The following is a 24,331-nucleotide window of genomic DNA, read 5'->3' as shown; positions in this document are numbered from 1 at the left end:
CTATAAGATCAAAATTAAAACAAGTTTGTAAAAACTTTGTAACTCTGATTCCAAAGACTGCAGACACAATAGCCAGCCATTATAACAGACAGACTTAAGAGCACAGAACTCCAAACCAGCCTTATTAATAGCCATCAAAAACTTAAAAACTAATAAGTTACTCTCCGAATTCTATAAACTTATTTCAGTCCAATGCAACAATACACCATACAACTGAAAAAGGGAACGGATCTGGCATCTTAAAATAATGATATTAGGATACAACTCTGTACAATCACCTTTTCAGTTAGTAAAAATACAAATTTACAAGTAATTCCGTATGAGGTAAATTACGGAGTACACCAAAGCAAGCAGAAAATGTACCAGATTTAAAACCTAAAGCTCACACATTCAATGTACAGAAAACACCAAAACTGACCTTCATGCCTGCATGGCCTTATTCCACTCAGCTTTTCCGGAAAGCAGCCACTGACCACTTATTATTTTACATGAACTGCAGCCGTCTACCACTCCATCACTCTGCAAAACTGGTGACCCCACAGCCATGAATCTTCCTTCCCCAAATACTCGGTGCACATAACCAAAGCACCAACAGCATTTAACAATATCCTTCAGTCCAACAGTACACTATTATAATACTAATAACAAGGGTCCAGTCGACAGCTGTGATCAACCATTATAAACAGTGGTGTGAATAACCATGGAAACTAAATCATACCAGCTAGGACCCTTTATTTATGTACTTTTATATATTAAAATGTTCAACTAAAACATGTTGAAGTCATGTTATATTTCCCAGACAAATACTAACAGTAGTTGTACAGGAATGAAAAAACAGGTCATATACCCTGATAACGGAAACTTGTTTGAAAGCTCATCATCATCATCATCATCATCATCTAAACAGTTTAATCAGAATCCATAAAAAGGGTAGAACTGATAAGAATATATAAAAACAATAGGGAACAAGTAACAAGCATGAAAAACAAACAGCTAAACTATATAAATGAAATTTAAAAAACAAACGATAAAAGAAAAACTTAGATAAAATGAGGGAGTGCAAATCAGGACAAGCAAAGCCAGGAACATACAGCTTGTGCACATTTCCCAGAAACATTTACTATTCTTCACTATTCCGGCGTAAAGAGATTGTGTTACCTTCTGTGTTTTCTGGTCTCTCATTCATCGGATGGTCTGCAGAGAGAAGTAAACAGCATGACCCAAAAGCTTTTGGTTTCAGCCATCAGTCACCATGATGTACAATTGTTTAAATAAAATGACTTTTCCAATCTCATGTGTCCATATACTTATATATTTAACCTGTTAATGAGGTACATCATCAATACGTCAGCTGTGCTCAAGCATCACTGTCGGCATCAGGCCTGTGAGAAGCACTTGTTGCGTGAAGATCCTTCTTGTATATAGACCAGCAAGTCTACCTGCACAAGCCCACCGAGTGAGGATACAAGATGATGTTTTCACATACATTGGTAGCACGTCTTCCTCTCCCATTGCTTGTCTGATACGCGTTTTGAGTATATCCCTTTGGTTAACTCTTGGCGCTTCTCTTGCCATTGACACAGGGGGACACGCAACCCTCATAACCTCTGTTCCTGCCACTTCTGCCCTCATCTCCCTTAACGTCGGAGAGTGGAACTATCAGTCTGCTGTGAACAAGGCTGACGTAATTCCTGCCCTTGCTACACATTTAGCACTTCACATCCTACCTGGAGAACTCCACCACTCCAGATGCACCATCTGCACACTACTTTCTCTCTCGGGGCTAGGTTGGGTCAGGCTGGGCTCGCTCTCTCCTCCTTGTAGCTACTTTTCATTTGAATACTACGCTCTTACCACCATCAACCCTGCCAAACTGCATACTGTTATTTATTGCCTACTAGGAAACTTCACTGAAGAAATGGATATGCTTCAGTCAACCCTCCCTGGTGACAGCTTGCCACTTGTCTTCCTCGGGCCCTTGATAGACCACAAGTTACTACCTTCCTCACCCTCCTGTCCTCATTTGGCCTGATTTGCTTCTGCATTCCTGGACACAAATTGGACCTCACCCTGACCCAGAAGTGTGACCCCTTTACACATTTCTGACCACTTTGTTCAGTTCACCTTGTCCCTTCCTACCCAGTCTTCAGTTCTCCAGTTAGGTTTCCCTAGGGGTTAACCATAGATAACCAGCTGTACTTTGCTGAGCACACTGCATAACAGTATGCAGACACTGCAAACTAGTTCCTACACAACATGCATTATTCTTCTTGCGAATACAAATATAACAGAAAGTTTGCACTAATGAGAAAAAAATACAATTTGTGTCATTGAAGCTTTTCTATAAACAAATTAAAAATAAAAATCCATTTACTGTACACCTGCAAAAAGTTACCGATAGGGGAAAAAAATCATAAATGTATTTTAATAAACTGTAAAAAGTATATGAATTTTGCAAATGATCACATTCCTTCCAAAGTTAAAAAAAAAAAAAAAAAACATGACTTTTCTGAAAGTCATGGTTATTGTTGTAAGACACTCTATCGATAATAACCATTACGTACGTACATTTCGCCTACTGCTATGGACCAGGACATGAATTCAGTTTAGTTTAAAACCATATCCACCAGTATGTTTTAATTCAAATGAATTATCTTACCTTTTTTCTTGCAGTATAAAACAATTACACCACATACAGCTGCTACACAAATTCCTGAAACAACAGCTAGGATCAATCGACCACGGCCACCTATGGAACAAATACAATTTTACTTTAGTACACACACACACACACCATATAGTACATCCATCCATCCATCCATCCATTTTCCAAACCGCTTATCCTATTGGGTCGCGGGGGGTCCGGAGCCTATCCCGGAAGCAATGGGCACGAGGCTGGGCCATATAGTACAATAAAACGAAAATATAAGAATATTTCTGTGTGACTGACCTGGAAATAAATCCGATTCCTTGACAGGGTCACTCTCCGCCGAACTCACAGGGTTACTGATCACACACGTGTAGATTTTATCCAGCTTATCACTCTTCTGAACAGGGAGTGTTATGGTATCATCTGCTGTGGTCTCATTGTTCTCCTTCCAGGAGTACTTGGTATATGTGGTGCTCTCTCCCTCACAGACCAAAGTACACTGGTTATTCTCACAGGTTTGCCTGACACTGGGTTTGGACACTGGTTCTGTAGATCGGTGTAAAGACACCATTAAATGAAAAAAAAAAAGCAAAACTCATTACTGAAACATGGATAAGTATACAGAATAAAACTGACCTAAAATAAATATCTTACTTACCAAGTACAATAACTGAAAAAAATGACTGAGCTGCAATTCCATTTATTTCAGGAGATAAATCCAGTTTTTCATTCAGCGTTAACTGCATAATTGTAAGCTCCCCAGTTGCAGTATTCAGTCGACACCTTAGTTCAGAAGAATTGCATCTGGTATAATAATCAGTGTTTGAATTTCTGTCCCACTCTGCTGCCTTGTTCAGGCCGTTTTTCCATGTGATGTTGGTGATGGGCTGGACCACAGTGGGTTTCAGTGTAACTTCTCCTCCTACTCTTCCAAAGACTTCTTTGTCCTCCCTCCCTGTTTGAGTAGCAAACACATCATACAAGATGTTTACGCAAATGAAACAAGTCTTCATATAAGGATCAAGTCAAAGCGTATCAAGCAGCACTCCGAGTGCCAGAGAAAATCTAATTTTATAGTGAATATGTGAGGTAATGCTGGTCTGTCTCTCCACAACATTGGCAGGATTGGTCCTCTCCCCTTGGCTCTACCATACGCGCACATGACGGTCATCCATGGTAATGCAGAATGAGATTCATCACTGAGCATGGTAAGATGTCACTCGTCATCAGTCCATGCCTCTGGGTTACGGCACCATTCCAAACGAAACCGTCTCTGTGCTGGTGTTAACGGCAGCCTACACACGGGACAGTGAACCTGTAATCTGTCTGATGCCAGTCATTGAGACGCGTTGCGGAGTGACATAGGGTGTTGTAGAGTCCAATACCTGTGTCTGGATGGCAGGCGCAGAAATCATGGGGTTCTGTAATGCTTGTGGCACAATATCATGAGTCTGGTGACTAAACGTGCCAGCAAATCTAATCATTTACATACCCATCGCTGGTCTGCACGTTTACCGAATTATATTCAAATCGGAACATTACTTCTGGGTGCTTCATTTTTTTTTACTGAGTGCAAGACTTATGCCCCCCGATTTTCTTCATTGTTCCTTATTTTCTGACTACGAATTGTCGGGGGGGGGGGGGGGTCTGTATGAAGCGGAACAAACGTAACGCTACCCTTATCCTGTTTATTCTGAATATCCAGCCACCGCGTATCCTACGCATGGGATCACATAGGCGTTTCACATACAGGCAGGCCTATTTCATTCTCTAACAGCGTTTATCTACTGTCTTAATTACAAAAAGGTTTTCCTTGGTAATTCACGCATAATTAGATACTAACATAACGTCTTCAGACTGACGAATACAGCAACTGGCGTTTCAAGGCGTGGCTGGAAATAGCATCTAGATAAATAAAAACGGCACTTTGGATATTCAGCGGACACATTGTAGTGTTAATTCATCGGTAATTTAAGTTATTACATCCATTCCTGATTAATTAGTCACAATATACGGAAATATACTTCCGGAAGTAACAGGCAAGGTCACTTGGTTCGAGTTTTTTAAGTACAGATTATACACATTATGGTATGAATCATCCATCCATCCATCCATTTTCCAAACCGCTTATCCTATTGGGTCGCGGGGGGTCCGGAGCCTATCCCGGAAGCAATGGGCACGAGGCTGGGAACAACCCAGGATGGGGGGCCAGCCCATCGCAGGGCACACTCACACACCATGCACTCACACATCCACACATACGGGCAATTCAGCAAGTCCAATTAGCCCCAGCATGTAAGCTGTGGGGGGAAACCGGAGTACCCCCGGAGGAAACCCCATGACCACATGGGGAGAACATGCAAACTCCACACACGGTTTGCGGAGATTCGAACCTGGGTCTCAGAGGTGTGAGGCAACAGTGCTAACCACTGCACCACCATGCCGCCCTGGTATGAATCAGTAAATCAATATTTAATATGAATCGAAATTCAGTTAACAAAAATGAACAGAATCGGTAAACCGGATTTATTCCACTGTAAAATAGAAATATGGCACATAGCAACAGCATATTTGCCGTCTTATACTGTAGGTAATAACGAACTTACCATCGCAAAGATATCCGATACAGCATACAAGAGCAGTTAAAACGAGAGCCCGGAAATCCATTGTTTTTTTACTGTTCATAAATATATCTATCACTATGATATGATAATATATTTATCGCTATGAATACCTGATAATACCCAGGCTACATTTCATTCCGAACAGAAACTGAAAATGAATGACCTACAATTCTATGACGTAATTCCGGGGGCGGGTGCATTGGGGGACAATATATAGTGTTGCCAATTTAGCGATCTAGAACTAGAGACTTTTCAGACCCCTTCAGAGACGTTTCTTTTTTTCTCAAAAAGCGCATAGCGTCATTTTTCACAAACCTTAGCTGAACTGCCCTGTTACTACGCCCGGCCACGCTTATTATTCTGACAGTCAGCCGTGAAAAATGCATGATCTGCGCATGTGCAAAACAACTGACCATTCAGAAACCTCTCTTGTTCGTTCTCACCCAATCACAAAGCACGTGACCTTTCAGACAACGGATTTCCTATGTTGAAGCGGAATATTAACACATAACTTTCTAGAAGCCATACAAGCAGGTCTGCGCTTTGGTACACAAGCTGGCTCTTTCACCTTAAATCTGCATTATTTTGATAGCTCCGGGTGGGTTTTATTTCTTTCTTAAGAAAAACACTTCTACCATTTATTGTCTAGGTTTAAGGGTTGGAGTATTTATTATTTCTTTTTAATCTTGTTTTTCATCCTTTTGATACTTATTCCTCCTTCCTCTGCCTAAGGACTGTTTTCTTAAGGGTTAGGATTTTTTTCTCTCGTTCTCCAAGTGCTAACACCGGCCAGGGCAGTTCTCTCCTTCCTTTATCAGTGTGGCCTCAAGAAGGAGAACCTGCTGGGCGTTGGCACAGACAATGCATCAGTGATGACAGGACCATACCATGGTGTTTGCAGAATTCTTAAAGAAGAAATAAAACATTTTGTTCTTATCTGTTGTGTATGTCACTCCTTACAAATAGCAGTCAGCTGTGTCTCAAAAACCACACTGCATAGTAGTGTAGAGTTTCTGGTCAGGAAAACATACAATTGGTGCTCCATTTTGCCTAAAAGAAAGGAAGTGTACAGGGCACTACATGAAACCATTAAAATGTGGGGAGAGGATATTAGAAAGAACCAGAGTCTATGCCACACGCTGGCTTTCAGGAGAGCTGCTGTATCAATCACTATCAATCAGTGGGAGGAGTTGAAATTACATTTCAGCCTGACCATGACATGCCAACACTGTTACATGGCAGATGTATTACACTCAATGTACGCTGACCCACAGAACCCCCTGTACCTTACTTACCTGAAGTCAATCCTTGGTCAGGTACAGAGCAGGGTCAAGGCCTCTGAGTGGGAACAAACAGACCTGCTCAAGCTCCTGGACTGTCTGATTAGACTCATAAGAGCTGTGTCTACAGCAGGGTCCTTCATCCTATGGCCACAATCGACATGGCGAAAGACCCAATAGATAAGCACATCCCACCTAAGCCATATCTTGGCTATGCATGTGAGGCCAAGGGAGCCCAGCTTAACATCTCCCCTGAGGATGAGGACTGTGTGCAATGGAGATGCATTAGTTACCCCATTGCCATTGCCAATGAACTTGGGCCAAGACTCCCAGACAGCATGGAAGTTCTCCAAAACACGTCCCCGTTATAATGCTTACAGTGTTTATACTGTTGTGCCGGAGTTGCACAAAGCAGTTTGAATTTGCAACTTGCATACTGCACATCTGTAATATCTGTCTAGATCTGTTTCATACTTTAAACGTTAAATTTTTTTAGAAATTCTATTATTCTCTATATCTTAACTCTATTTGTATTCTTGGGTTTTTCTTTAAATTATTTAAAGAGTTAAGCTCTGTACCTGTACTGTATAACTATGCATGAGACAATTAAAGAATCTTGAATCTGTTCAGTGTAGGTGAGACTTTCAAATAAAATAAGAGCCTGGATGACATGGCTAAGCTAATTATCCTTTTAGGATGCTGTCTAACAACTGACCTCATCATCAGTCAGTGGAGGTCTGTTCACATTCAGAGATGGGAGGAAACAGCCAACACCATTGGATACTGGGCTGGGGTAAAAAGGTATAGGGATGCAGCAGGCATAATCCCATTTGAAGAGTTGGCGTCCGCAGCAGTTGCAGTTCCTTCTCTCCCTCACTCAAATGCAGCAGTAGAAAGACTGTTCAGCAAACTAATAAATCGCATGTCTCTTCAAACACTGAGCTCCATTCTATACAGCAGGTATTTGTTTAAGGCTGGCTAGAGAAGCATGATGTGAGCATAGATTCCCAGATAAGGTGCTCCATCTCTTTGGCACTTCTGCTGCCTATTCCTTCAGATCAAATACTTGCCCAGGTCCCAGTACTTCGTCACCCAGCCCTGCTCCAGAGGGGGAAAGTACTGAGAGTGTTGATCTGGAGGGTGTGGAGCTCTGTCTAAGGACACTCAATGATCGAGATTAGAAACCAGAGCAAATAACCAATTGTAGTTTTGTTCTTTTTTGTAAATATGGCCATAGTTCATGTGTATGACCATTAAAATAAGACCTAAAATAAAGTGGCAGCAAAAACCTGACCTAGAGCATGCAATTTCCTATTGATTTATTATTAACAGTTAAAAAAAATTTTAGCTTCTTTTTATTCATTTTATTTTCGGTTTCTTAAATTTTTTTTTTGTTTGCTGGTCAGTGGTTATTGTTGACACACCACAGCACAACGACGAAATGTATCTTCTGCATTTAACCCATCTGTGACATAGCAGGGGGCAGCTAATTCAGCGCCCGGGGAGCAGTGCTTGGGGGTGGTACCTTGCTCAGGGTACCTCAGTGGTGCCTTGCTGCTTGGGGATTTGAACCAGCAATCTTTCAAGTACAAGTGGAATTACATGGTATATACATGAGTTCGCCACATATGCTGCATGGTTCTGTTTTCAGGACATTCTGGGCTACTCAGATATGTCATAATTTGATGTGTGAATGCTGACCCAGTCTTAAGATCATCCATCTTATGAGGAAAAAAACTACTAGCGCCTGTTGAAATTTCTCAATATTTAGTCTCATGCACTATAAAAGTTTACAGGCACTACAAACATAATCTTATAAATGTTGAGATTAGACTCTCTGTGATGTGGGAATGCAGGGGTTCCATTGGGGACCATTCTATGGCTCAGCATCACATCCAGAAAAAAACAAAAAATAATAAAAAATAGGTAATAAGAAAAAATTGGGTAACATTTTACTTGAGGACAAATAATATCGTATGAACTATTAACGTCTCAGTTATGTATTAATTAACCACAAAGTCTTAGTTGCATAAAGATCTCATGTTTGTTCATCATTAATGAATTGTGATGCATCTATTATCTCAAGCAGTTACTATATTTGTTACTAACTGTTAATGACCTGTTAATTCTGTAAACCTTTGTGAACTACTGATGAATTATGAAGGAACAAGTATCTCCTCAAGTAAAATGTTACCAAAAATGAACAAATAAGGATAAAATTAGCAGGCAAAACTGTTAAAACTGTTAAAAAGAGTAAAGTGCAGTTTTTTAAATTGACAAAAAAACAAAAAAAGCATAAAACAAGTAAATAAACATCAGAGTTGAAGAAATACAAAAATGTTATTAAAATGTAACTTCATCTTACAGATAAGTCCAATGTAATACCCAGAAGAAAATTGCATCCATCCATTTTCCGAACTGCTTATCCTACTGGGTCGCAGGGGGTCCGGAGCCTATCCCAGAAATAATGGGCACGAGGCAGGGAACAACCCAGGATGGGGGGCCAGCCCATTGCAGGGCACACTCACACACCATTCACTGACACATACACACCTATGGGAAATTTAGTAACTGCAATTAGCCTCAGCATGTTTTTGGACTGTGAGGAGGAAACCGGAGTACCGGGAGGAAACCCCACGATGACATGGGGAGAACATGCAAACTCCACACATATGGAACCCTGGTGGACACTCGAACCCGGGTCCCAGAGGTGTGAGGCAACACTGCTAACCACTGCACCACCATGCCGCCCCATGAAGAAACCCATGATTTATAATTTATACAGCTAAAATCCAGACCAAGATTTGTTTCAACCAACCAATTCAACATAAAGAATCACAGTAAGAGAGAACTCAGATGGTAGGTTGAAACAAAATCTGGGACAGGATTATTACATTCTGGACCTGAATTATCCATCAGTGCTAAGAACTGTGGTAAAATTGCAGTTTATTTCCAGTGAAATCTGGGTGGGGAATTTAATGACGCCTCGTAGCCGCCACATACTGAGTAACTCAGAAACCACATACTGAGTAACTATAACATCAACCATCATGTAAACTTTGGAAGTTAAAAGGCCCTCAAACTCAATTTGATTCTGCGAAAATTTAAGAAAAATGCATTACAAAGTACAAAAAACAAGGATTCCCCTAATAATAAACATAAGAAATAAATGAATAATATGAATGATAAATATTTACAACTTTATACTGTCTCACAATTTACATTCTGACCACTGTTTGGTAAATTCATTTGCTTTCGTTTTTGGTTATCCGTTATATGTCCTCATCTGCCGCTTGGTCACACCTGCAGAGAAACAATGAGAGATCACTGTTTGCTATTTTTCACCATTATGGATTCATGTTTGTCCTTCTCTGCCTTTTTCATGGTGTCTCCTCACCATAACTACTCCCCTTTGTGGTCCATGTTTAGTTTTCATGTCAAACCTTTGCATGACTGGTTCAGTTTCTCCTTGAGTGTCTGTATTACTCACTGTAGATTCTTTCATATACTGTAGGTACTATCTGACACCCTGTTACATGCCGCAGAACTTTAATAACCTGCATGGACCCACAGTGATGTGCATTGCTAAAAGGATACTGGCAGGAGCCTGGTCTCATCTGTGTTACGAGATGTTCCTGGTGTTTGGAATAAGCATTTTGCATTGTTTTATGTTTTTTAATCTTATGATTTTTTTTTTTTACTTTTTCATGACTAATATGTTCTGCTACAAGGGGGTAGTGTGGCTCAGCAGGTCAGTGCTTGTGACCAGAAGGTTACTGGTTCAAATCCCATGGTCAGAATGTCCATGTTGGGCCCTTGAGAAAGTCCCATAACCCCAAATACTGAGAATAGTTGACCCTAAATTTTCCAACTGTACATATCTTTGGATAAAAAAAATTATGTTAAATAAATAAATTTAAATGGAGAACCATTTCAACTTCATAAATATGGAATTTCAGGTGAGTACAAAAGAATAAACAGAGAGGTGTGGCTCTGTGATAGGTAGGTCACTGTTTCAAATCCCATAGTTGGCAGAGTGATGTGACATTAGGGTCAGTTTATACTCGGCGTTTACAGCATGTACACTTATGTGTTGCTTCACATACTTACGTTAGTAGTTTACGTCAATCTGGATGATTAAACGTTATGTCCACCAGGGGGCAGTGTGAGAAATTATGTTCAGCAAAGCAACAATTCCACTTCCACTCAACAATAGTCATTAAAGTATAACAATATGATCTGAAAATGTTGCTAATAAACTGAACAATTACAGAATATTTATGAAGTTATTTCAGTTATGACAATGTAGAATAGTACATATTAAACAGTCTATATGAAACAGTCAATACTGCCCCCTATATGTTTGGTGGTATTACATCTCATGTGTAATGTTGTTTCCTCAGGAGCTGCACAAAGGACGTGCAGAATGACTGCAGGATACGCCTGGCAGCCATGATGCGTAAGCGAATGCACTGTGAGCGTCGAGTATAAATGGACCTTTAGGCTCTTAAACTGCTCGAGGGACACTGTCAGGACTCCCCTCTGATCCTCACTCGTATGTGGCTTTGGACAAAAGTGTCTGTTAAATAAAACTGCAGTGGGTCTGCGGTGATGTTTACCTGTATGTCAGAGATCCCACCTACATCTTAGAATGCTCTCTATTGGTCTTCCATAAAACACAGGAAGACTTCAATAACTTAACAGGGAATAACTATCAGGAAGCTAGTACATACTACATACTCGCTTTATGTGTTCTGTTAATATTCTTTTGTTGCACATATGGTCACTGAATAGTCTTATTTGATTCTTGCTTTGATAGAAGTTGTTGTGTAGCTCCTGTTCCAATACTGCTTACACTTGTACTTCGGAATTAATTTCCTCCAGAAAATCAACTTCACTGTTTCATTTAAGTTGACAGCAACACATGGTATGTCATTGCAGGGCTTTAGATAATTTAGATAGGGCTTTTTGTCCCTACATGCACATTATTTCCAGCCACAATTTCATGAACAGATTAGTAGTAGCCTAAACATTTTTACAAACACATATTCAGTGAAGACTCTAATGTAACATGCAGACAACTTTATGAGTATGAGTATCTAGCAGCTACAAGGACAAAAGATATTAAAAAGCTCTCCATTCTACTGTTAATTTAATGAACATGAATTGACTGCACTTAGGGTGGTTTTTCCTGCTCTAGCTGTCCGGCCATCATCCAGAATAGCGCCTGTGCGTTTCCTCCTCCTCATGCACAGCGTTAATGCCGGTGTGGTATGCCACCACACTTTGCCCAACGTAAAACCACCTTTTTGTTTTGTGACAATGTGAAATACTCCCATACTTACGCAGTGATATTAAAGGAAAATATTTGTTTTAATGAATTGAAACATGATAGAAACCCTAAAGGTAATTTTATTAAAATAATTTTTAAAAGCAATGCATTGATTTAAAATATTGATGCATTTTCTAAATTATAGAGAAAAGTACAAGTACACCTTTTTAAGGGTTAGTGTGTCCAAAGTTTTGACTGGTACTCTAAGCAGAGTCACTGTGCTCATGTGACCATGTGTTTTCTGTAACTGTCCTTTCCTTCTGTTCCTGCCACATAGTACTGCTGCTGAAAATTTTGGGAAATATGCCTCAAAATGAAATCCCTTGTAGAACTTCATACAGTATTTAATTTATTTATGACGCAATAACAAGATCCATCCAATACTTATCACATGCATACGGTCAAATTTCATCTGCTTTCACCTTTCCTATTCCTGCCACTAAGGGGTGCCGTTTCAGTTTTACTGCGATTTGTCTCAAAGTTCGATCATTCCCCGTTCATGACCGGCAGAATGTGTCTGCAAAGTTTGCAAAAGTATGGCAAATAAGTTTTTGCGTTAATGGGATTAAGTTTCCGAAACTGCCCTTTTAAGATATCACTATGAGGCGCTGCTTCGATTTTGGGGCGATCCGTCTCAAAATTTGATCAGTTCCAGTTCGTGTGCCAGTAAAATTTTTAAAATATCTGTGAAAGACTTTCAGTTATCGTGTTAATAGGAAGACGTCTGCAGACACAGCAAACTAGTCCCTACTCAACATGCATTTCTCTTCCTGCGATTGCAAATATAACAGGACGTTTGCACTAATGAGAGCAAAGTGCGATTCGTGTCATTGTGAAAGCTTTTCTATAAACAAATTAAAAATAAAAATCCATTTTCACCTACAAAAAGTTACCAATGGGGGAAAAAAATCATAAATGTATTTTAATGAACTGTAAAAAGTATATTAATTTTGTAAAGGATGACATTCCTTAAAAAGTAAAAAAAAAAAAACTTTTCTGAAAGTCATGGTTACTGTTGTAAGACACCTCTATCGATAATAGCCATTACGTACGTACATTTCGCCTACTGCTATGGACCAGGACATGAATTCAGTTAGTTTAAAACCATATCCACTAGTATGTTTGAATACAAATTAATGATCTTACCTTTTTTCTTGTAGCATAAAACAATTACATAACATACAGCTGCTACATAAATTGCTGAAACAACACCTAGGATCATTCGACCACGGCCACCTATGGAACAAATACAATTTTACTTTAGTACACACACACACACACACTATATAGTACAATAAAACGAAAATATAAGAGTATTTCTGAGTGAATGACCTGAAAATAAATCCACTTCCATGACAGGGTCACTCTCCGCCGAACTCACAGGGTTACTGATCACACACGTGTAGATTTTATCCAGCTTATCACTCTTCTGAACAGGGAGTGTTGTGTTATCATCTGCTGTGGTCTTATTGTTCTCCTTCCAGGAGTACTTGGTATATGTGGTGCTCTCTCCCTCACAGACCAAAGTACACTGGTTATTGTCACAGGTTTTCCGGACACTGGGTTTGGACACTGGTTCTGTAGATCGGTGTAAAGAAACAATTAAATGAAAATTCTAAAAACACCAAGATAAGCAAAACTCATTAGTGAAACATAGACAAGTATACAGAATAAAACTGACCTCTAGAATAATAGTCTTACCTACCCAGTATTATCACTGAAAAACAGGATATAGGTGCATTTCCATTTATTGCAGCAGTGAAATTCAGTGTTTCAGCCAACTTTAAAATGTTAATGTGAAACCCCCCAGTTGTAGAATTTAGTTGACACCTCTGTCCAACTTTACATATGGTATAAAAAACAGTTCCATTCACTGAGTTCCACTCTGCTGCCTTGTCCAGGCCGTTTTTCCATGTGATGCTGGTGATGAGCTTCTCCACCTTAGGAATCAGTGTAACTTCTCCTCGTACTATTCCAAAGACCTCTTTCACCTCCATCACTGCATGGGTAGCAAAAACATCATACAAGATTTTTGTTCAAATGAAATAAGTCTTCAGGAAAGGATCAAGTCAAAGTGTTTCTTTAGAGGAACTGCAGTCTGCAGATTTCATGCCATGGTGCATTGTTGCAATGCATATATTTGAAACTCAAAATATCGTTCCATTGTGCATTGTTACATTTCTATGGAAAAGCCTCTGATTTCATGAACTCTGGCATCATCACATACCAGGCATTGCATTTTGGGTAGAGGGAATCTTCTTTGAGATAAATCTTTAATAATAAAAATATTATAAATGCTATTGTTATTATTCCAAGTACTATTTCCCCCCGCTTACTTTCATTTCTCTCCATTTTTGGTCTGAAAATAAAACATCATTGCACTATATTGCTCTCCTTCCCTGACATATTTTTCTGATCACTCACATACCATGACAGAATATTTCTGTGTGACTGACCTGGAAATAAATCCGATTCCTTAACAGGGTCACTCTCCTCCGAACTCACAGGGTTACTGATCACACACGTGTAGATTTTATCCAGCTTATCACTCTTCTGAATATGGAGTGTTGTATTATCATCTGCTGTGGTCTTATTGTTCTCCTTCCAGGAGTACTTGGTATATGTGGTGCTCTCTCCCTCACAGACCAAAGTACACTGGTTATTCTCACAGGTTTGCCTGACACTGGGTTTGGACACTGGTTCTGTAGATCAATGTAAAGACACAATTAAATAAAAATGCTAAAACACCAAGATAAGCAATACTCATTACTGAAACATGGATAAGTATACAGAATAAAACTGACCTAAAATAATAATCTTACTTACCAATTGCAATCACTGTAAAAATTGACTGAGCTGCCATTCCATTTATCTCAGCAGAGAAATCCAGTGTTTCATTCAGCTTTAAATGCATAATTGTAAGCTCCCCAGTTGTAGTATTCAGTCGACACCTTGGTCCAGCAGACTTACATATGGTATAATAATCAGTGTTTGAATTTCTGTCCCACTCTGCTGCCTTGTTCAGGCCGTTTTTCCATGTGATGCTGGTGATGAGCTTCTCCAACTTAGGAATCAGTGTAACTTCTCCTCCTACTCTTCCAAAGAACTCTTTCACCTCCCTCCCTGCAGCAGTAACAAAGACATCAGAGAGCCACAGAAAAACAGATTTTTTTTTATTGAATTTTTCCGCGTATCCTACGCAGGGGATCACATAGGCGTTTCACATATAGGCAGGCCTATTTCATTCTCTAACAGCGTTTATCTACTGTCTTAGTTACAAAAAGGTTTTCCTTGGTAATTCGCGCATAATTACATATTAACATAACGTCTTTAGACTGACGAATACAGCAACTGGCGTTTCAAGGCGTGGCTGGAAATAGCATCTAGATAAATAAAAACGGCACTTTGGATATTCAGCGGACACATTGTAGTGTTAATTCATCGGTAATTTAAGTTATTACATCCATTCCTGATTAATTAGTCACAATATTATACTTCCGGAAATAACGGGCGAGGCCACTTAGTTCGAGTTTTTTTAAGTACAGATTATACACATTATGGTATGAATCAGTAAATCAATATTTAAGATGAATCAATATTCAGTTAACAAAACAGAACAGAATCAGTAAGCTAAACCGGATGTATTCCACTGTAACATAGAAATATGACACATAGCAACAGGATATTTGCCGTCTTATACTGTAGGTAATAACGAACTTACCATCACAAAGATCTCCGACACAGCATACAAGGGCAGTTAAAATGAGAGTCCGGAAATCCATGATCTTTTTATTTACTATATATACCACCGTGAATACCTGATAATATCAGGACTTCACGCGTTTCCTTCGGAACGGAAACTGAAACGAAACAGAAAATAGAGATCGCACAATAAATTCAGTTAGAAGTGGAGGGGAGCAATATATGACATACGGTCGTGCGATATAAAAAGAGACCATGCAAGACAAGACACGGCGTGAAAATGAGGAATGCGCTGGTATAAAACTAGGAAACCAGTAAAGACACTTTGCGTTGCGCTTCCTGTCGGTGCAAAATAGGACCCAAAACTACAAAATTATTTGGACACGCCCATAAATATTAGTTGCGCTTTCCGCTTTGGGTTAGATCGTTAAAACAGATCCCGTGCATAGTCTGTATAGTACAATACAAGATTAAGTTAACACAATAAATATGTACTAAATAGGAAATTTGTTGAGAGTTTAAATTGGTAAATGGTAAAAAGAGGCAATGTACAAAATGTTTTAACCCCCTGAACGTTCTTCTATCCCTTTTTGGTTTATTACATGGTATGTACATGCACAACGACGAAATGTGTCCTCTGCATTTAACCCATCTGTGACATAGCAGGGGGCAGCTAATTCAGCGCCAGGGGAGCAGTGCTTGGTCAGTGCTGGGTCTGTTTTCAGGACATTCTGGGCTACTCAGATATGTCATAATTTGATGTGTGAATGCTGACCCAGTCTTAAGATCATCTATCTTATGAGGAAAAAAACTACTAGCGCCTGTTGAAATTTTTCAATATTTAGTCTCATGCACTATAAAAGTTTACATGCACTACAAACATAATCTTATAAATGTTGAGATTAGACTCTGTGACGTGGGAATGCAGGGGTTCCATTGGGGACCATTCTATGGCTCAGCATTATGAAGGAATACGTGGTTAGTGCCAGGAAATTTTATTATTGTTTTCAGGATGAGAAAGAGGGGCGGCACGGTGGTGCAGTGGTTAGCACTGTAAGGGGCGGCACGGTGGTGCAGTGGTTAGCACTGTTGCCTCACACCTCTGGGTCCCAGGTTCCAGTCTCCGCCTGGGTCACATGTGTGTGGAGTTTGCATGTTCTCCCCATATCGTCATGGGGTTTTCTCTGTGAACTCTAGTTTCCCCCCACAGTCCAAAAATATGCTGAGGCTAATTGGACTTGTTAAATTGGAGTGCGTGTGTGAGTGTGCCCTGCAGGAGGAGGGCAAGGTGTAGGTGGCAGCGGTGGAAGAGGGGACACTTCAAGCAGAACCAGATACAGGAGATCTGCATTAGGCTTTTTCCTCCTCTCAGCATCAGCCACAGGTGGAGAAACAGCAGCAGTCGGATCGGCCCCCCTTTCCTCTCTGCTAACCATTACACGACTTTCCTTATCAGTCAGCTGCTCTCTAGGTTTCCTGGCTCTCATCAGGGCCACAGACTTCCACCGAAAATAATATTCTGGCCTGTACATCCCCCTACTACAACAACCATTCCCTCTCCTTTCCAATAATGTTTCACAACATTCTAGTTCCAGTATGTTTAGAGTGCCCTCCTTTGGCCATCTACCCCTAGTCTGACGATTCCAATTTCTACAAGCCTTCTTTAGTCTCAGGCCAGTCACCCGTTCCATAATCTGCCATGGGGATGGTTTCCCCTTATCCCCATTTTTTTTACATTTCTTCATTATCTCCCCCTCGAGCTCTGAGTCCCTTTCAGGGGGGTGCGAATATTTGCAAGTTAGCTGCTGTCTGTACAAAGCAGACAGCTGCTGGGTGACCACTAAAATAAACAAGACACCTTGTTACTGGGTGACGAAAGAATCATAAAGGAACCAAGTGTAATTCCAAACATTTGGTGTTATTAAAGCACAATTACCAAGCTTATCCCAGCACATCTCAGATCCAACACATGATTCCCCAGACACATTTGTGCTATATCAGTCCACAGGGCTATTCCATTATTCCATTTACTGTTAGCACCTGCATGCAACAGTGTGGAGCAAAATCAACCCCATGAATCGTTTTATCTCACTGAGGATACTGCACGTGGGAGACCCCACACCCTTTACCGCATTCTCCAAAAACCACAAAGCCTTTACACTCCCGTGGGACCAAGAGTGGACCAAACCCCGAACAGTCCTTCAGCCTGGTGTCAGGTGTCTACGACAGCGCCTGTCTCAGGCTGTCCCTGTCCACACAGGACACGCCACACAGTGCACACACCACTCTGCCCTCTGCCCCTGATGCATCAAGCCTTCACCATCATGTCTGGCCCCCGTGGGTGACGGCTTCCCTGCTGTCTGACGGCTTCCCTGCTGTCTGACGGCTTCCCTGCTGTCAGACGGCTTCCCTGCTGTCAGACGGCTTCCCTGCTGTCTGACGGCTTCCCTGCTGTCTGACGGCTTCCCTGCTGTCAGACGGCTTCCCTGCTGTCTGACGGCTTCCCTACTGTCTTGTGCCCCGTCGCACAATATAGAGTGGCGCCACCAAAACCACGGACTTTCCCAAGGTCTGGTGCATCCACCTAACCCACGTAATAGGTCACTCAGGTCTCCACTCGGACCGCACCCTTTCCCTGTCACAGGTGGGTGAGCGCTCTCCCATTAAACCTGAAAAACCCAGTGCCAAGGCTTTTCTTGATTCTCCAAATAGCACATCTGCCAACTTCTATCATACCCTGTTTAAAGACACAATATGTTCCCCCATTCTCATTTACATACACCAGCCATGCGTCAACCTCAAACGTTAAACTTCATATGTTGGTGCCATACATGGTCAGAGACGGTCAGAGGCCCCTGGGCTATTTGAGTTTCCCCCAATTTTCTTTGATGATGCATCTCCATAGTGACGGTGACAGTGCTACAGGTTGCATCACATCTGCGGAAAAAACAGCAAATAAAAAATTGAAAATGATAAGATAAAGACTGTTAAGGTCTTAGTTTGTGAACCCTGCTACGAAGCGGAGTGATACTGTCACACCACAGTAGAAATTGTTTTGGAGGAGTTTGACCAGCGACTGAAGGAAAAGCGTCCAATGAGAGCTCAGCTTATATGTGGGACCTTCTTCAGGACAATTGGAAAAGCATCCCAGGAGGCCACTTCCTGAAACTAGTGTAGAGGAGAAAGTAAGTCAGTCCCTGGAGCAACTGGGGTAAAGGGTCTTGCTGAAGGGCCCAATGATGGCATCACTCCACCGGCCACGGGATTTGAACCAGCAGTATTCTGAGTCCAAACCCACAGAGCTGTCACTTTATAAAATAATTTATTGGTCAGTGCATAATTACCTAAATGTTATTTTTTAGTTTTGATGTCTTATTATTTAGGGCTGTCACTAACGACTATTTTTCTATATTTTTATCTATTGAGTTTTTTATCCATTGGTTGATTAACCTAAACGATTCATTTTTTCCAGAAAATCTACTTGACTGTTTAATTTAAATTGACATCAACAAACTGAATGTCATTGCAGAGCTTCTCATAGTTTAGATATGGCTTGTTGCCACTATACACATATTATTTCTGCCCACAATTCAATAAACAGATAAGTAGTAGCCTAAACATATTAGTGAGGTATGTACTGTGATGGCCAAAAGTTAATAATCTGTATAAATCCGGCGTTGTCTTGAAAAAACACTGACAAAACAAAGGACCACGGGGGGGTCAAAAGTAAATGGGGATAAACAAAGACTAATTACAAACGGGGCTTGTAAGCAGAACATGCATCAAACACCAAACATTAACAATCACAATCAGCAGAACATTCAACAAACCACTAGTGAACGAAACAGAGGCAGGGACTTAAATACAGAGGGGTACAAAGGGGCAGGTGCGATTAATGAGGTTTGGGAAAACTAATTAACTCAAAAGGAACTGAACGGGGAACCCAAGAACTAACCAAGAAAACAGGAAATACAGAATCTAACACTGGGGAATAACAGACAGGACACAAAGAATTCAAGCAAAACCAAATACAAATCAGAAGACACAGGAAAACACATACAATGAAACACTAGGGAACAAAATACAAAAATGGAGACAGTGGGATTCAAACACACGACAGAAGGGATCTGTAAGGAGCTGCATGCTCGACACGTTTAGCCATGCGGCTGACAGGAAACAGTGAAAACACAAAGACTGACAGGAGGGACAGGATGGCCAGCGCTGCCTGCTGGCCAAACAGGGAAGGGACACACAAGACTGACAACAGGAGCTGACCCTGACAGGCGCATCCTCATGCTTAATAAATTCGGGTAGCGGAGCGCACCACATGTGGCACATGCAATAAGCACCGGATCAATGACAGATCAGCAGCCACAACGTCTTTGAAATGAGGAGACACTCTGGTTAAACAAGGTAAAAGATGTTGGTGGTACTTTTTGCAGATTAAAGTTCGACACGTTTTTTTTGTAAGTATGGATTTTATTTTGAGTTCACTTCACGAATTATTTTCAAATGTTTAGTGTCCGATTTCATTTCAGTTTTATTTTACAATAAGAACACTGGTTCCAATAAGTTCAACATGCACATACTTGTACACTGGCACCATCAGTCAACGAAGAATAAACCCAGATTTTACTTCAAACATTTTTACAAAGACTTATTCGATGAAGATTCTAACATAGCAGACAGGCAACTTTATGGCTTTAATAATGAGTATCTAGCAGCTACAAGGACAAAAGATATTAAAAAGCTCTCTGTTCTAATGATAATTTAATGAACATGAATTGACTGCACCTTTTTGTTTTGTGATAATGTGAAGTGCTCCCATTATTACGCAGTGATATTAAAGGAAAATATTTGTTATAATGAACTGAAACATGATAGAAACCCTAAAGGTAATTTTATTAAAAGAATTTACAAAAAGCAATGCGTTCATTTCAAATATTGATGCTGACGCATTCTCTAAAATGTAGAAAAAAGCACAAGTAAATCTTTCTATGGGTAAGTCAAAGGCTTTTTCAGTAATAAGAAGACGTCTACAAAGACACGAAACTAGTCCCCACAACCATATGTATTTTGCTTCCTGGGAATAGAAATTTAACAGGACGTTCACACTAACGGGTGAAAAGTGCGATTCGTGTCATTGTGAAAGCTTTGCAAAACAAATCATAAATGTATTTCAATATACTGCAATAAACAGATTAATTATGCAAATGATCACATTCTTTCCATAGTAAAAAAAAAAAAAACTTTTCTGAAAGTCATGGTTACTGTTGTAAGACACCAGTAAGAACAACAATGTCTATCATTATACACATACATTTGGCCTACTGCTACATCCCAGGATATGAATTTAGTTTAGTTTAAAATAAATTATGTTTTAAAACAAATTAATGATCTTACCTTTTTTCTTGTAGCATAAAACAATTACAAAACATACAGCTGCTACACAAATTGCTGAAACAACACCTATGATGATTCGACCATGGCCACCTATGGAACAAATACAATTTTGCTTTAGTACATACACACACCATATAGTACAATAAAACGAAAATATAAGAGTATTTCTGAGTGAATGACCTGAAAATAAATCCGATTCCTTGACAGGGTCACTCTCCGCCGAACTCACAGGGTTACTGATCACACACGTGTAGATTTTATCCAGCTTATCACTCTTCTGAACATGGAGTGTTGTGGTATTATCTGCTACCATCTTATTGTTCTCCTTCCAGGAGTACTTGGTATATGTGGTGCTCTCTCCCTCACAGACCAAAGTACACTGGTTATTCTCACAGGTTTTCCGGACACTGGGTTTGGACACTGGTTCTGTAGATCGGTGTAAAGACACCATTAAATGAAAAAAAAAAGCAAAACTCATTACTGAAACATGGATAAGTATACAGAATAAAACTGACCTAAAATAAATATCTTACTTACCAAGTACAATAACTGAAAAAAATGACTGAGCTGCAATTCCATTTATTTCAGGAGATAAATCCAGTTCTTCATTCAGCGTTAACTGCATAATTGTAAGCTCCCCAGTTGCAGTATTCAGTCGACACCTTGGTCCAGCAGACTTACATCTGGTATAATAATCAGTGTTTGAATTTCTGTCCCACTCTGCTGCCTTGTTCAGGCCGTTTTTCCATGTGATGCTGGTGATGAGCTTCTCCACCTTAGGAATCAGTGTAACTTCTCCTCCTACTCTTCCGAAGACCTCTTTCACTTCCCTCCCTGCAGCAGTAGCAAAGACATCAGAGAGCCACAGAAAATCAGATTTGTAATTGAATATGTCAAAGCTCTTAAGTTTAAGGTAATAAATAACACCGCTACAGACATACACATTTAGGGATATTGACTTCAGGTAGGTGGAAATTCAAAAAGGTTCTGACATTATCCCCATAATATGCTACCGTATAGAAACAATTTTCAGTTATATCTGGTGATATTTTGTTCTTTTGCCAAAAAATCCTACCCATACTTTTGAATGGACATTAGTCTAAGGATTTATGCTATCAAAATGACTGTCCTATACTTTAAATGGAGGTAGCAGTTTTTTAAACATAGTTTAATGCCGTCAGGAGCTGCTACCTTTACTGTTCAGTGGGGTACCAGTAAATATATATATGTACAGGAATTGCACCATACGACCACCCACCCTCAACGTGACCCCTAACAAACTCCGTCAAGGTCTGGTAATGCTGTCTAATGCGCCTATGAGGCATCCTTTGTGTTTGGTGACTAGACGTGCCAGCTCCATGCAAATCGAATCATTTACACACCCATCGCTGGTCTGCACGCGTACCAATTACATCCAAATCGGAACATTACTTTTGGGTGCTTAATTTTTTTGTCACTGAGTATAATTAATTGCCTTTGTGACTTAAAGACCTAAATTGTTCTACATTGTTCATTATTTTCTGACTTTTTTGACTACGACAGTCTAACTTTGTGTGCTGATTCACTATAGCCTACGTACTGTATCACAGGCTTTAACTATTAATAAAGTATAAAACATGATGGTGTGTGTGTGTGTGTGTGTGTGTGTGTGTGTGTGTGTGTGTGTGTGTGGCTGGCTGGGTGGGGTTCTGTATGAAGCGGAACAAAAATAACGCTACCGTTATCCTGTTTATTCTAAATATCCAGCCACGGCGTATCCTACGCAGGGGATCACATAGGCGTTTCACATATAGGCAGGCCTATTTCATTCTGTCTTAATTTCAAAAAGGTTTTCCTTGGTAATTTACGCATAATTAGATACTAACATAACGTCTTCAGACTGACGAAAACAGCAACTGGCGTTTCAAGGCGTGGCTGGAAATAGCATCTAGATAAATAAAAACGGCACTTTGGATATTCAGCGGACACATTGTAGTGTTAATTCATCGGTAATTTAAGTTATTACATCCATTCCTGCTTCCTGAAATAACGAACGAGGTAACTTAGTTCGAGTGATTTTAAGTACATATTATACACATTACGGTACGAATCAATAAATCAATAGTTAATAAAAATGAGCAGAACTGGCAAGCTAAATGACACATACCAACAGGATATTTTATATATTTAAATAGTTTTAGGCGGCAATAAACTTACCATCACAAAGATCTCCGACACAGCATACAAAGGCAGTTAAAACGAGAGCCCATGAATCCATGATCTGTTTATTTACTACATATACCACCGTGAATACCTGATAATATCAGGACTTCACGCGTTTCCTTCGAAACAGAAACTAAACAGAAAACAGAGAACGTACTATAAATTCCGTCAGAATTGCGGAGGAGCAATATATAACATACAGTCGTGCGATATAAAAAGAGACACTGCAAGACAAGCCACGGCGTGAAAATGAAGAATACGCTGGTATAAAACTAGGAAACCAGTAAAGACTTTGCGTTGCGCTTCCTGCCGGTGCAAAATAGGACCCAAAACTACAAAATTATTTGGACACGCCCATAAATATTAGTTGCGCTTTACGCTTTGGGTTAGATCGTCAAAACAGATCCCGTGCATAGTCCGTATAGTGCAATACAAGATTAAGTTAACATAATAAATACATAATGAATAGGAAATTTGTTGAGGGTTTAAATTGGTAAATGGTAAAAAGAGGCAAGTAATTTCAAGGTGTCTACAAAAAGTTTTAAGCCTCTGAACTCTATCCATTTTTGAGCTTTTTTCTATCCCTTTTAGGCTTATTACACGGTATATACATGAGTTAGTCACATATGCTGCATGGTTCTGTTTTCAGGACATTCTGGGCTACTCAGATATGTCATGATCTGATGTGTGAATGCTGACCCAGTTTCAAGATCATCCTTCTTATGAGGAATAAAATTACCAGCGCCTGTTGAAATTTCTCAATATTTAGTCTCATGCACTATAAACATTTACAAGCACTACAAATATAATCTTATAAATGTTGAGATTAGACTCTCTGTGATGTGGGAATGCAGGGGTTCCATTGGGGACCATTCTATGGCTCAGCATTATGAAGGAATACGTGGTTAGTGCCAGGAAATTTTATTATTGTTTTCAGGATAAGGAAGATGATGATGTGATTGCACGCCCCCTGGTGGAATGTTATGGATATACAGTGGAATAGCATTAAACCTGAAAAACCCAGTGGAGTTTCTTCATACTTCAAATAGCACATCTGCCAACTTCTATCATATCCTGTTCAAAGGCTCAATATGTTCTCCCATTCTCATTTACATACACCAGCCATGTGTCAACCTCA

The 24,331-nt window shown here is 40.0% G+C and overlaps 1 protein-coding gene and 1 long non-coding RNA gene across 51 annotated transcripts in view; one reads left to right on the top strand and one right to left on the bottom strand.

Moving 5' to 3' along the window:
* LOC125709420 (uncharacterized) overlaps nt 1–24,331 on the bottom strand; it is a 57,198-nt gene that overhangs the window by 23,075 nt on the left and 9,792 nt on the right. For 26 of the 50 annotated variants that reach the window (XM_048977819.1, XM_048977833.1, XM_048977815.1 and 23 more), the window contains exons 6-8: nt 21,529–21,825; nt 21,172–21,417; nt 13,592–13,885 (exon numbers count right to left, since the gene is read on the bottom strand). In XM_048977819.1, coding sequence (XP_048833776.1) covers nt 13,592–13,885; nt 21,172–21,417; nt 21,529–21,825 — 837 coding nt within the window. Of the gene's footprint in view, nt 1–2,950; nt 3,197–3,308; nt 3,434–13,032; nt 13,123–13,591; nt 13,886–14,342; nt 14,589–14,712; nt 15,010–20,991; nt 21,082–21,171; nt 21,418–21,528; nt 21,826–24,331 lie in introns of all 50 variants that reach the window. The other 24 variants (XM_048977835.1, XM_048977846.1, XM_048977847.1 and 21 more) reach the window with 16 other exon arrangements.
* On the top strand, nt 13,297–14,589 carry LOC125709448 (uncharacterized). Its single transcript, XR_007382699.1, has 2 exons — nt 13,297–13,433; nt 14,558–14,589. It is a non-coding gene; the product is annotated as an uncharacterized LOC125709448 (long non-coding RNA).

Source organism: Brienomyrus brachyistius, chromosome 16 (assembly GCF_023856365.1).
Source record: "Brienomyrus brachyistius isolate T26 chromosome 16, BBRACH_0.4, whole genome shotgun sequence".
Classification (NCBI taxonomy): Eukaryota; Metazoa; Chordata; class Actinopteri; order Osteoglossiformes; family Mormyridae; genus Brienomyrus; species Brienomyrus brachyistius.
Note: the sequence above shows the minus strand (reverse complement) of the source record. Positions and strands in the feature narration are given on the sequence as shown.